General features: G+C 43.3%; 1 protein-coding gene across 1 annotated transcript in view; it reads right to left on the bottom strand.

Annotated features, from left to right (window-relative positions):
• Positions 1-11,947, bottom strand: part of VSIG1 (V-set and immunoglobulin domain containing 1) — a 28,080-nt gene extending 16,133 nt beyond the window's left edge. Inside the window, exons 1-3 of the mRNA XM_083484565.1 lie at positions 11,804-11,947; positions 6,974-7,087; positions 3,417-3,577 (exon numbers count right to left, since the gene is read on the bottom strand). Coding sequence (XP_083340691.1) covers positions 3,417-3,577; positions 6,974-7,010 — 198 coding nt within the window. The 5' untranslated portion in view covers positions 7,011-7,087; positions 11,804-11,947. The remainder of the gene's footprint in view (positions 1-3,416; positions 3,578-6,973; positions 7,088-11,803) is intronic.
• Between the last annotated feature and the right edge of the window lie 3,144 nt (positions 11,948-15,091).

The following is a 15,091-nucleotide window of genomic DNA, read 5'->3' as shown; positions in this document are numbered from 1 at the left end:
ATTAAGAGGGAGGGGACAAGTCCAAGTATGAAGGCATTCATAATTTCTAAAGCATCAGATAGACATGGAAGCTTGTTAGCTTAACCTGGGATCTTCTCCCAAAGGAAGTAACCAATCATGTTGGAAAGAAAGGTTTCATAATATGCCATCTAAATTAGGGAGGTTACAGGTTTGATGTCATGGATCATAGCGGGATTATAGTATTGCAGAGGAACATATGAAGCTCCTTATGCCAAGTGGGGCTATTGGTCCATCTAGCTCTGTGCTTCCCATACTTTTGGGGCCACCACCATCCTGGTTCCATAAGATCATCAACAATGCCCCTACCCTACAAGTAGCATTATTCAGAATAGTGGTTTGCATGGCTCACTAAGAAAGATAATAACACAATAAAAATTCAACACAGTAGCAGTAATAGTCATAAAGGACAAATTAAGTGTTCAGTTAAATTAATACATTCACATTACATTCCTTTTTGATTAAATATTTTCATGGCACAGTCAATAAACATTGAACTGTAGCTATACCATTTGAAGATGTCAGCATCAACATAAGCTATATTCAGTTTTTTTTAAAAAAATACACTTTTTAATAGCTGTAGTTCCCCAGGAAAACTAACTTACAGGCACAAGTGTGTGTGTGTGTGTGTGTGTGTGTGTGTGTGTGTGATTGATTGATGCACACACAAATAAATATATACTCTGATCTAATATTGTAGTTGAAAAAGAATGCACAGCAAAGAATACTGCATGAAAAATATTTTTAGGCATTTTTACTCATGAAAGCATAAGGGTGAAGGAAATTATAGTAAAATAGTTATAGATAACTACTTAACAAACATTCACAAACATCACCTAGTGCAGATGTACAGAAGCTAATTTAAAAGAAAATCAGTAGCTATTGCCAATAATTAGCTTTCTTGTTACTTGTGACATTTCAGAAGCGTAAATACAAACAAACATTACCAAAGTAAATAGCTTTGAAAGAGATAAAAACAGTAAAATTTAAATACAAAGCTAGAGAGGGGTTTTGTACTAAGTTCTAGCCTGGTCATAAATAGGTGATCAATGTGCGCATAGGGGCCCATGTTCCTATCACCCCCTTGGCTCTTAGTGTCCTGCCAGGTAATCCCAGGACCCAGGTAATCCCAACCCCACTTTGGGAACCACTGATCTAACTTATTACCTTCTCGTTCTCTATGGAGATTCTAACTCATTGTTGTCTAGGCCAGGGGTCTGCAACCCACGGCTCCAGAGTCGCATGTGGCTCTTTTACACCTTTGCTGCAGCTCCGGGGCAGATACTAGCGAGGGGAGGAGGCGCATTGTGCGCCCCGACACTCCCCACTGTGGCGGGCACTGTACTGGCTGTGACGTCGCATGGGGGCGGTGCGTGTGTTAGTCACGCACCGTCCCGATGTCACCTTCCCGCCCACTGTCAGATCGGAGGGCAGCGGCGCACATGTTTGCGGCTCCCAGTGTTTTTTTCCTTCGGAAACGGGTCCAAGTGGCTCTTTTTGTCTTAAAGGTTGCAGACCCCTGGTCTAGGCTGACTGGAAACTGCTATTCAGTACTTGAAACAAGGTTGTTGTTTTAACTAGCTCTCTCTGGAGTTGCCTGGGATTGAACTTGGAACTTCCTGCATGCAACATACCTACTCAACCTCTGAGCTGAAGCCCTTCCATCTAAACCTCAGGAGAGCAAGTTTAAATCACAGGACTGCCTCATATTACAACCTTTGGATGTTAGCCTTGGCATTTCATAGCAGAACTATTTTAAAATGCTATTGCAAAACACACTCAGCATTTTGAAAGAGAAAATCTTGCATCAAATAGGTTGTTCCCCTCCCCAACCCAATAATGGTTGTTCCATTATTTCCAGTGGAAAATAGAGACAGGAATCCCACCAAATGACACCACAACAATCCTATTCCCCTACCCTGTTTTTTCACCATATTTGTGGGTATCTGTAGTTCCATCTCCTGACCCCTTGCCTATCAGAGTTTTGTATATGGGGCTCCATCCCATGACATCAGAAGATCCTGCCCCCTGGTTCACAAAGGCATAAGTCCCTGTGCACAGATTCAAAGTCTTCCAGAGTATTGTTTTCTGTGTCTGGCCTGATTCTGTGGCGGACCATGGCGAAAATTATCAGGCTGTGCTCACAGGGTGATCATATTAAACTATTGGGTTGTATATTGGGTTGAACAGACCCTGTTGCTCCTTGAATAGAAGTACACAACCTGAAGGCATAGGAGAGCACAAGGGAGATGAGTGGTTGCCTTGGACTAGCATATGGAATTCTGTTGGTTGATAACTAACCGCACAATCCTAGGCATGTCTTCTGAGAATTGAGCACCTCTGAGTTCAATGGGGTTTACTTCCAGGGAAGTGTGTGCAGGATTCCAACCAGAATGTGGTAAGAACCAGTAGCCAGTAAAGTGAGATACAGGGAAGCAGCCAACAGGACCGTTCCCCAATCCAACAAGTTTGCAGCCACTGTCCTCAAGTCAGAGCAGCTTCAAGTATTTTATTTAAGGGTATATTTAAGGGTGGAATTAAAAAAAAAGGCATGTAAAATGACAGATCCCTGCTGTGAACCAAGATTCGCTGCTGTGTCACATGGGCTAGCAAGCAGGGTGGGGCAGAGCTGTTTACCCTGGCTTCCTAGCACAGAGGTTGCTCCTTGTCACCGAGATGAAAAGGGAGGGAAGGTCAATGTGATGTGGGCCTGCACCACCCCACCTTCCCTGCTGCCCCACCCTTCTCCCTCTTGGTTACCAGAGCAACCCAGGTTGGGAGGCCACAAAAGCAATGCCTATCCCCACCCCACCCCGTTCCACCCCAATGGCTACTACTGGTCGCATGTGAAATGCTTCCTTCATCTTGTGGCTGCCAGGATGAAGAAAAATAGGGGTTTTCCTCAAGGCAGTTAAAGGATTAATCCCTGTTCGAAGTTTATGTCTCCTTCTGCTGTCCCAAGGACGTACCCACTTCCAGGGAAACTTAATTATTGAGTAGAGCAGTTTGATCTTATCCTCTGGTGGTCAGAAGTGACAGGAGGGTGCCAGCACTTAGCTGACCTCCTGGCAGCAGGGTTACTGCTACTCACTGGTGGGAGGGAGATAGTTGGGAGGTTTGTATTAGGCAAAAGCACCAATGGAGCCATATGGTGCCCCTGCCAGTGTGTTTGCACCACATTGAACTCCATGTCACCTTGCCCTGCCCATTCTCCCTCCCAGTAAGGGGCATGACTCCACTACTGTGAGGTCAAAACGATTTTTAAAGAAATATTTGGGCCTTCCTTAGAATAACTTAAAACTGCATCAAAAACAGCAATTGGCATTCAAAGGTATTGGTAGCAGGTGATACATAACTAAATACATGGCTATATAGATATATTTCTTAAAGCTTCTTACTATTGGACGGTTCTTCGAATTGTGATTGTAGAAGGTCCACTGAATGAACAAACCAGATATAGACATCTCCGTTCTGTATGTGCAAAGAAGAGTGACATTCGCACCAACGGTTGTGTTCACAGCAGTTTGTGGCATAGTCACAATCACACAGCTCACAGGTCCTGTGGAAAGCAAGGCCAAGAAGGTCAATCAAAGGCTGTGAGAAGCAAAGGAATTAATACACTGTTCCCATATGTTCCTATATGTTCCCTCCATTGCACCATGATCAAAGGTCCTATCCAGGTTTGCCAAGTGAAGTGCTACATGTGGGTTGGGGCTTTTCAGCTGTGGCATCAACTTTACAGAATGCCCTGGTCTCTGGAAAGGTTGGAGCAGGGCTGTAGCTCAGGGGAAGGGCACCTGTTCTGCATGCAGAAAGTCCTAGATTCAACTCCTGACACCTCCAGAAAGGCTGGGGAGGTTCCCCAGTCTGAAACCCTGGAGAGCTGCTGCCAGTCAGTGTAAACGATGCACTGAGCTAGGCCTGACTCAGTTTTGAATGCTTGACTCTTTGCGCGTCGAGGTCCCCAGGGCCACCCCAAATAACTCACACATCACACCAAAATTTTAGTTTAAGGTTTTGGCATAATTTTGGCCACAACTTTATTAAAATACAAACATGTGAGTGGTTGCTTAGGCATTGGTTGCGACTAGCTGCCCCCACCGTGGGGGACAGTCTGACATTCCGCACGCCTGCGAAAGTCAGAAAAGGGGAATACACTTGGGGGTAGCGACAGAGCAGGGAACCTGCCCTCAGCCCACCCCAAATGCAGCCAGGAGCTCTTGCAGTGGCCCAAGCTCCCTTGACAGGGTGGACAAGCAATAGTTAGCCCCCGATTCCTTTAACAGAATCCCTTGCATCAGCAGCATTAGAGGGGCAGGCACAGCCAATCCATGCCCCTCAACCAAACAAACCATAAACCAATGCCTAACCGCAACCTTACAAGTTGTGACGATTTGCTACGCAGTAGGCAAAAAACCAACTGGCCCAGCCAATCTGCCAGATGGACAAAATTCCTACCAGGCCCCTGCCTCAAGAGCAGACGACCCCATGACAGGCATAGCAAGGTCAAGCGAACAACCCTAATTCTAGGGAGGGAGGGACGGGCAATCCGATGCACAGGCGAAAAGAGGAAGCCCTAGCCTCGTGCAAAGAGTTTTAGGATTTCTGCCTGTCAACCAACAAATGGCAACATTAACTTCTTCCCAACAACAAGGGAAGCCCAATTGGATCAGTGGCCAACGATCAATTAGCCCGCCACACAACTTTGGAGTGTCCTGGCGGCCCCAACCGCAACACACGCTCTCTATGAAGGAGAACACGGTTTCTAAATTTGCCCCATCAAGTTAAAGCATGGCTTTTCGGGGTAGCTTTTGGAAGTCCATCAGGCTGCGGATTCCTAACTCCGTTGCTTTGGTAGTTTGCAAGACTCGTCTTCCGCAGTTATTTTATGTTGGAACAAAGATTCTTGTGACTAACAATTAAAGACTAACCATTTTATTATGGCATTACAAGAATAAGTTTGTTAGTCTTTTTATAAGAACTTTGTTCTTTTTGCTGCAATACAGCTACTCTTCTAGAGTTTTTCTCCTTTGTATTCTGCTGGGCATTTTTATTATGTTTTGAGGTGGTGCCATTTTGGCAGAATAGGTGCAAGAAGGCCATATGGAATTTGAAACTGATTTCCACCCAATCTGAACCTAAAGAACACTGGCATATATAAATAGAAGAAATAATAAAATTCCTCCAGGTCTGGAGGATACTTATTGTTCACAAATGAAAGGGACTTGATTTTGGCTAAGCATTTTATATTGTTTATTTATTTCAGTCACTTTCCACAGGCACAGATTGGAGTGGTTTTGCCTTTGCCATGCCACTTTGCCCTAGAAAACCCACACTTTTGTGGGAAATCGGCAGTCTGCAGAAAACCCTATTGCCATTTAGCACAATACTGCAGGTGTTCCCAGAGAAAAGCAGCATGGCAAACAGAAGTGTAAATGAGGCCTTAGTTGGATATAACCCACAGTATAAAGGTAAAGGACCCCTGACCATGAGGTCCAGTCATGGCCGACTCTGAGATGGGGTTGCGGCGCTCATCTTGCTTTATTGGCCAAGGGAGCTGGCGTACAGCTTCGAGGTCATGTGGCCAGCATGACTAAGCCACTTCTGGCGAAACCAGAGCAGTGCACGGAAACGCCGTTTACCTTCCTGCCGGAGCGGTACCTATTTATCTACTTGCACTTTGACGTGCTTTCGAACTGCTAGGTTGGCAGGAGCAGGGACCGAGCAACGGGAGCTCACCCCATCACGGGGATTCGAACCGCCAACCTTCTGATTGGCAAGTCCTAGGCTCTGTGGTTTAACCCACAGCACCACCCACATTATATTTAAGTCTAAAAAGGCATGGGCATTCATGAGACCTTGCGCCAGCCTAGTGTAAATGTTTCACCTTATAACAATTGACTGGTGTCGTATCACGAACTACTTTTGAAACTCATTTTTCTATGAGACATACAGTACAGGTTCTTTGGATCCAGATTTAAGGTTAGTAATTAGGTAGTTCAGTCTTCCATGTGTATTAACTCAGAAATAGGGATGGAGGAGGAATTCAGTTCAGCAGGCCAGGATTTTCAAATTCACACTTTCAAATGCAAACTGAAACACAGTGATCCTTCAAAAGTAACACATACCTGAATTTTGCAGTGCAGCTCCCCCAACCAAACATGCTTACAAAAACTGCATATATTAGAGGAAATTGTGCATAAAAATGAAGAAATTGGTGGAAATAATATACATAAAGGAATGTTTGGTGGAAATTGTGTACATTAATCAAAACTGCATATAAAAATATCTATATACTGAATACAGATAGGTAGCCGTGTTGGTCTGCCATAGTCAAAATAAAAAAAATCCTTCCAGTAGCACCTTAAAGACCAACTAAGTTAGTTCTTGGTATGAGCTTTCATGTGCATGCACACGAAAGCTCATACCAAGAACTAACTTAGTTGGTCTTTAAGGTGCTACTGGAAGGATTTTTTTTATTTTGACTATATACTGAATGAATAAATTCACACTAAAGTGCTGGTGAATTTTCACAAGCATCTTTAAAAATATCAAATTGCTGTAAAATGTGGCTTAGTGGTCAAATCTGACGTAATGGTCAAATTGCTGTAATATGTGGAAAACTGCATTTAAGATGAGAAAAATTAGAAACTGAGAACTGAAACTGACAGATCTCTCCATCCCTACTCACAAATCCCACTGCATTAAATGGATCTTACTCCCACGTACTCCAACACCCTCTGAATTAGTAATCTCCGAGTTTTAGAGATACTTTCCAACAGTTTAGAAAAAAATCACACAGTTATCAATGTATAAGAAGTCTTTAAGCTGTGGAAAAATTATTTTTCCTTTAGCTCTATCCCAAAATATATATTGCCTGTGTTGACCACAGCCCAAAAAAGATAAGCCCTTTCATTCTTGTTTAATTTCAACTGCTATATTGCATGAGTCTTACCTGTGATTGCTGCTAGAATTACAAGTATCTTCAGCATGGTTGCTGGTGTCTTCACAGGCCCAGAGAGAAAGCGACGCGATGCTGTTGCATGAAACAGCAAATCCCAACTGAGGACTTAAAAAAACATGCTCTAAGTTTCATTTTATCAGGTAGAGGTATTGGTAAGTCAATAAAACTTTTTTGTTTTTCAACTTTATCAGATTCATAAGACTGTTCTCAGGGTAGCTAGCTGTATGATTTGTTTAGCTGAAATCATTTCATTGGGTGTGTGCTGTTGGGATATGTGTTAATAATAAACCCAACAATTCTGTAGTGCACACAGGGCGAGATTTTACCATCATTATTCATGATGAGAAACCATTTCTGTGGCTACTGTACAGAATTGTAGTTGCGTTTCACTTGAGATGCAAGCTTCTAACTGATTACACAGATTCCAACAGAAGAAATAGTCTATGGGCCAAGAAGGGTGGTCATTACCATCTGGAGTGAATAAATGAGCTAGGCTCTCATTGGGAGATAAAAACACACAACCTTAGTTATGTATAAAATAGCAAAAAACAAAAACAAAACAAACCCACATAATATACAGTTTGGAGCTATACCTTTTGCCTAATTTGGACCCCAGAGGTCTCAAATTCACTGGAAAACATCCATAATGTATTAAAATAATTTGGGGGAGCATAATTGAAAAGACACAAACAGACAGTGCAAAACCAGTAAGTCCGGCCCAGGGGAAATACATTCTGCCCCCCACCCCAGAGTTTCATTTCCCAGTCTTTAGATACTATGTATTTTGGCTGGGGTTTTCTTTTTTACAAAGAAAACATAATTAAGGTGGTTTTTGGTGAAAGCTATTCATTACAGATGGCCAACATGGCTGATAATTCTACTATGATCATATACTATCAAAACAAGGGTACCTTGTTTATTTACTCCAGATGGTAAAAACCACCCCTTTCTAGAGCCCTGAACCCCAGATCGATATAGCTGCTGGCTGATGTAACCCCAAACCATGGGCTAGAAGTATGTGAATGAGCCTACCATCCTCTCAAATTTGCATCCTCCCATCCTCATGTATGGCCAGAAGGTGGAGCTTTTGCCTTTCATTTGAGTTAACGGCAGTTTGACATTTCACCTGAACCAGGGATTGCTGTTTAATACCAACAATCCAAGGGTTGTGTAGATGCAGAACCTTTTTCAGCCAGAAAGCCAAATCCCCTTCTGGGCAACCTTCTGGGGGCCAGAGGTAAATACAAATTTTACCATTGAATAGTAGGCTAGTTTTCACGCTGGCCTCCTATTCCCCCAATCAGGCAAGCAAGAGTCATTATTAGATTTCAAGGACATATTCCAGCCAGGAACAGACATTCTCAAGCACTGTGGGAAACAAAGCCAGTGAGGTTTATGGTCTGGGGAAAGATGGTGTGAGTGGGGAGGGGACAAAGTCTGCAGAGATTCCCAAGGATCAGAAATAGAGGCCTAGAGGACAGCATTTAGCCATCAGTTCTGATGTTCTCTGCTACTAATGCAGTACAAAAACCATGATTTACAGTTATGTCTGAGCAGAGCTTTGTGTCTCACCAATACCTATTCTTGAAAAACAAACAAATGGGGGGTGGGGGGACGACCTATCCAGTTTAGTAATTGAGATCTGGTTATGCCAAACATCTTCCAACATTTTGTAACTGGCTATGCCCCTGCACTGCTGTTTTGTGGTCTAATAAGTGGGCCCTGGAGTTAGAAAGTTTGAGGACCCAAATGGATGGGGGCATGGGGGGGGGGGGAGAGAGGAATGTCAGATGGAGAAGTCTGAGGCAGAAATAAATAGCCAAAAATATGCAGATACTTTGACTATTTATTTCTCCCTCAGACTTCTCCACATACTTCTTAAAGGCACTGTATTTTAGTCATTGCAGTGAAGCCTTAAATGAAAGTTGAATCAGGGAACGCTTGCAGTCTAGATTGTGTGAGGGGAGTGAAATTTTAAAACATTCACTTGTGATGCAGTTATACAGTGCCTCTAGAAATAAGGTATTTTCACCATTTCTTTGGCAAGTTACTTAAGACAGCATTAGGAAATCTGCCTGAGCTGCTAGGTAGCTTAGATATAAGGAAGCAACTCCTGATTTAAATGATCTAACTAGATTTACCACATTTTCAATGTAATGCTATGGTTGCTTACACAAAAATAAGACCCACTGTTTTTAATGGGCCTTTCTTCCTAGTTAGTGCATTCATGATTGTAGCATAACTCAGGTGGTAGGATCCACAGGGGTAACAGGTCTGGCCTACAAGGAATGCATCACCTGCTGCTCCTGCCACTGCTGCAATAGCAGCAACAGCTGCAGTACACTTCTTTGAGGCTGGATTTGGTGCCTTCTTGGTAGCTGCCCCCCCCCCCCGCCACTGCCGCCAATTCCACCTCTACAACAGCCTCTTGGTGAATAGGAGACATTGCTGGTCTCCTCCAACCCCTAAGGAAGAAATGGCAGGAGCTGCCGTCTGGGGTCTCCTGGGGTCTGTGCCCAACAGCATGATTCAGAGTGCCCCCTGCCCTGTGGACTTAGATTCAGCTGTCAGGTAAGGTGGATTTCATTCTTCCCCTTGTCCCTGATGTAGAGCTTCACTCGTCCCTTCCTCTCTAGTGGGGAGATGCCATTTCATGCCCTCCAACATTTCTCCAATTAAAATAAAAAGGTAAAGGTACCCTTGCCCGTACGGGCCAGTCTTGACAGACTCTGGGGTTGTGCGCCCATCTCACTCAAGAGACCGGGGGCCAGCGCTGTCCGGAGACACTTCCGGGTCACGTGGCCAGCGTGACAAAGCTGCATCTGGCGAGCCAGCGCAGCACACGGAAACGCCGTTTACCTTCCCGCCAGTAAGTGGTCCCTATTTATCTAGGGACATTCTATTCTACATCAGGAAGCTTCTGATATACCTCTGTCACCTTGAGCCAATTAAAACCTCTCCGCCTGACCTACCTCACAGGATTGCTGTAGAGGAAAAAATGTGTGAGGTAATGGATCGTGTACAACACCTTCCACAGACAAAGGGAATGAAATTAAAATTTTTGCTATAAGCTGCCTTGAATCCCTGCCAGGGGAAAAGTGGGATATACTACTAGTAGGAACAACACCAACAACGGAAACTGAGAATGATCAGGAACATACCAGAGAATAAATCCTATTGAACTCAGTGAGTCTTACTTCTCAGTAAATGTCAGCGTCACGATTTCCTTTATTTAGTGCAGGCATTTTATTTTCAGTATCTACACACATACGCCCCCTCCCTCATGCCACTTTAAATTGTTTTCTGAAACATGGAGGGAAGGAAAAAGAAAAACAGGGACATTCTAGGATCAAATCAGAAACCAAGATGGTTTCTGTAATTCCTGTCCCTGGAAAATTGGGACACTTGGAGGGCATGCTATTTTGCGGTTCGTCTCAGGTGCCAAAATATATTGCGCCAATTGCACACTCCTGTACATAACTATGTAAGTCCCACTGAGTTCAACGAAGCTTACTCTCTGTTAAGTTTGCAGGCTGCAGCCCAAGTTAAATCATTGCTCATTATCTTCTTTACCAATAATCTAAGCATGTCTACATTCATGCTTATAAAGGAGAATACATAAATTTACTGTAAAACATGAAAATATGATACATTTGTTTCTATGTAATATTTTTGATTTTAGCTTAGTGAATTCAAACATTAAGGCTGCAGTCTAAACTTCACTTTCAATAAGACTTCCACAGAATTCAACACCTCTCTATTCAATAGAAGCTAGCTCTGAGTAGGTCTGGTTAGGATTATGCAGTAAAATCTCTACCCTGGTTTTCTGGTCTTCATAGAGTTGGTGGGAAGGAAGGAATTAAGGTTGGAAAGGAGCTGATATTTGCCTCACAACCCTCAGCCAAACAGAAGTTATGAGGTCTGCCTAATGGGGAATACGTTCCCCCCTTCCAAACCCTAGGTCTCTCTTGAAATAATGCTGTGTCATCAACAGACTCAAATAATTATTTTCTGAAACAGACTCTCTACCAGCCAAGGCTTTCTCCAGCTGTTAGTGCAAGGTATTAACAAGGAACATTAGCTGGTGCCTGCAATATACATTTGAGAATATGCAGCTGGTGGCATGGAAACACTATCTCAAGATAGGCTGGAAAATTAGCTTCAGTACCAGGCACTGCATGTTAATACATGAGTCAACACCAAACAAACGGAAAAGGCCAGTACTTAGTCACCTACATTTATACACTAAATGCAAATACAGTGAGCCTTCTGGAGAAGTAGAAAAGCATGGGCACTCTCACCCAGGAGAAAACTAAGGCCCTTAATCCACATCCAGACACTGCTAGTTCTAATCAGAGTAGGCCCATGGAAATTGTTAGGCATGACTATTCAGTCCATTAATTTCAATTAAGTCTGTTCTGAGTTGAACTTAATTGGGTTCAACCCATGGCATTTCACAGACAAGCCAGTTGCAACATGTGTTTGCAGCCACCTTAATAAATTAATTCACTTGTTCCGTTGTTACTTCCCACAATGTCTTGAAGTTACTTACAAAAACAAACAAATACAATACATACCCCACATAAATATTATCTTTCAGTTTTAATGGCAGACTCAACGCTAATAATACAGGGGGGAGGCATTAAAAGAGGATTAGATAAATTTATGGCGGATAACTTGTTTTAAGTTATTTTTTAAGACTGCTTTTAATGCCATAACCCTCCCTGGGACCCTAGCGTGAAGAGCAGCAATAAAGAAAGAAAGAAAGAAAGAAAGAAAGAAAGAAAGAAAGAAAGAAAGAAAGAGCCAGTGGTTACTAACCCTGATGAATACGGTCTGTCTCCACTATCACATGAGGGGTGCTTCTGAGGACCAGAGGCTGGAAAGAAACCACAGGAGCCAAGAGTGCAGTTGTGCTGCAGTTTGGCTTGTGGATTTCACTCAGCGTCTGTTTGTCCCTTAAATGAACAGGATGCTGCACTCTTTTTTGTTCTTACGTATAGTGTTTTTCTTCTTCTTGATAACCTTGCACAGTACTGTAACTATTTCATGGTTTGTAGACTAAATAAACTGACCCTGACAATACATATCTATGGAACAATTGTGACATGCTAAAAGTGTTCATCCGCAAAAGTTGATTATGAAACAAGGGCAGAGTATAGTTTGCAAACGTCACGGTTCCTCCAAGCACACAGATGCTCCAATGTTTATCAGATAGCCTTGCTTTGGGCCTGTTTCATTCAGCGCTTATCACTTGAGTTTGCTAACAAGGATGAGCGGCAGGATTCAAAGGCTGGTGTGCAGCAGCTGCTGGAGAGCAACTGCAATCGTGCTCTGCTCTGGGCTTTACAAAGGCTTCTCATGGGTCACTGTGACAAACAGGTTGCTTTTTTCTGACTCAGCAAAGCTCTTTTTATGTTCTCAAGAATGGCAAACAGGTGTAGTGTGTCTGCTCAGGAGTATTTCTGCTCAGGACTCCAGCCAGCCTGGAACAGGAACTCTACTACTGTTTGGGGGCACACAGATTCTTCCCTTTGCTCCACTCTCCTGCAAGCATTTATCTATATCCTATGCACCACAAACAAACATGAAACTGAATATATTTTACATTCCAATATGACATTTAGCATATATCTTGCCTATCATCATTATAATAAAGGTTGCAACCCATGTAGAGCTAAGTATTGGTACAATTGTTCTGTTGGTGAAAGTTTTTTTTGCCTGTGGAATGTGGTTGCCCAAGGGAATTAATAAAGAGTTTCCTCAATTGCAGCTGTTGCATTGGATTTCTCTGTTGTGCAACATTAAAACTTACCTGTCTGCTAGTTTAAGGACCAGTGAACAGAGTACATAGCCCTTGACTGCAGTAAGAAGGAACAAATTGCACGCACCCACCCACACCACATATGGAAAGAAAGAAAGAAAGAAAGAAAGAAAGAAAGAAAGAAAGAAAGAAAGAGAATTATATATATATCCCTTGGGGAGTGTGTTGGTGTGGAATTATGTCTTCTTTTGGAAGTGAAATGTGAAATAGTTATTTGTCTGCTGCCCATGAGTAGGAGTTACATATGAATGGGCCTTTCAGCATAGTCAAGACTGACTCAGAGTCTGCTAACAGGAGTTTCTGTTGTCCTGGCCCTTCCCATTTTCCTTCCTATCTTTAGATAAGGGCCCACTTGCAAATGTGTGTAAGGTTCATTGTTGGAGAATTGAACTCCCAGTTAAAAAGCACTTGAGCCAAAGAGCATAGGTACAGAATAGGTGGTGACAAGAGAAGAGGGCATGGGAGTTGCCCACCTCATTCCAGTGCTTCTCACCTTCCTCACATAAATTTCCCCAAGGAAACCTTGAGAAGTTGTTTAAAGGTGCTGGTGGGGTAAACCACCATTCCTGGCATTGTCTGTTGGAAGCCTTGTGCTTTAAATGCACAGTGTGAATGTGACCCAAGTGTTATTGTTCCCACAAATATGTGATAAGGTTCTGTTACTGAGAGCCCGTGTGAGGTGCAGTGGTTAAACCAGTAAGTTCTAGGTTCAATACCTACTTAAGCCATGAAACTCACTGATTGACCTTGGACCTCTTTCTCAGCCTGAAAAACCTTACGGGGTTGTTGTTGTGAGAGTAAAATGGGGTGGGAGAGAAACCATGTATGCTGACCTTGAAGTCCTTGAAGGAAGCAAGAGTTATAAATGATATAAATAAAATGATCAAATTCTGAGCAAATGTTCCACTATTAAGCATGAAATCCATACTTAATAGCTTAACATTTACTCAGAAACATGTCCATCTTACGGCCAAAACAGGAATTGCTCAGCAGATGTGTGTAGAAGTATCATAGAAGTGTCACAGAATTACAGAAGGGATAATGAGGACCATGTAGTTCAACGCCCTGCAATGCAGGATTCTTTTGCCCAATACGGCCTAGGACCCTTGTACCTATGGGACCGCCTCTCCTAGTACGCCCCACGGAGGACCTTACGGTCTGCAAATAATAACATCTTGGAGGCCCCGGGCCTCAAGGAGATTAGACTGGCCTCAACCAGGGCCAAGGCCTTTTGGGCTGTGGCCCCAGCCTGGTGGAATGCTCTGTCACAAGAGACCATGGCCCTGCTGGATCCGACATCTTTCCGCAGGGCCTGCAAGACGGAACTGTTCCAACAGGCCTTTGGCCAGGGTCCAGTCTGACTCCCCCTCTCTCCTTATAAGAATTTACATGAAGGTGGCCCCCCAACTTTTCTCACAGGCTCATATAAGATCAGTATAAACAGTTAGGCTGGGTGAGCATTTAAGGCTCCCATCCCTCATTTGTGGGTTGCCATCTGATTAGATTTCACTTTGATTTGATTCTGATTTGATTTTAGGATGTATTTTAATTGATTGCTTGGTTTTATGGTAATATGTTATATATTTGATGTTAGCCGCTCTAAGCCCGGTTTGGCGAGGGAGGGCAGGGTAGAAATAAAAGTTATTATTATTATTATTACTATTATTATTATTACAATTATTAAAGCCATGACCCTGAGATTAAGAGCCTTATGCTCTACCAACTGAGCAGACTCTGTCAGACTCCCAACTTTTTTCTTTAATGAAAAGCAGTCATAGAAGGCTCTCTCTAAGGAAATTAAAATGGCCAGGAAAAGTGGTCCGTCCCTTTCCTTGCTAACTATTTTCTGCTCAGAATTGGCCCCTTCCCCTTCATGCCCATGAGTACAGGTGGCAACCATTTTAGGCGCATCCACCTGATGTACAACCACTGACGCAAAGGTCCTTTTGGACCCGGGAGAGGGAGGAATGGGGGCGGAACAGGGCAGGGCAGAACAGGGTCAAGCAGGCTTCTGCACGCTCCGCCAATGTGTACTGGGTCAAGAATGGAACCCCTGCACAAAATGCCTGCCGCCTGTAGATATTGCTTTCTCTATCTTGAACAGGAATTGCAGACACATACGAAATAGGGTTCTAGGCTTTGTTATACAGATAGCACTGACATACCGCGGGGGGTTGAGTATTTCAGCACGGCATCTGCTGTGTCCCCGTCCGATCTAGAAGAACAAGACATGAAAAACGAGAATTCTCTATGGCTGCATGTGAACTTACTGGATTTTCTGTGCA

This window comes from Podarcis liolepis (assembly GCF_965112155.1).
Source record: "Podarcis liolepis genome assembly, chromosome: Z".
In the NCBI taxonomy this organism is placed as follows: Eukaryota; Metazoa; Chordata; class Lepidosauria; order Squamata; family Lacertidae; genus Podarcis; species Podarcis liolepis.
This window is presented reverse-complemented; position numbering and strand designations above follow the sequence as displayed.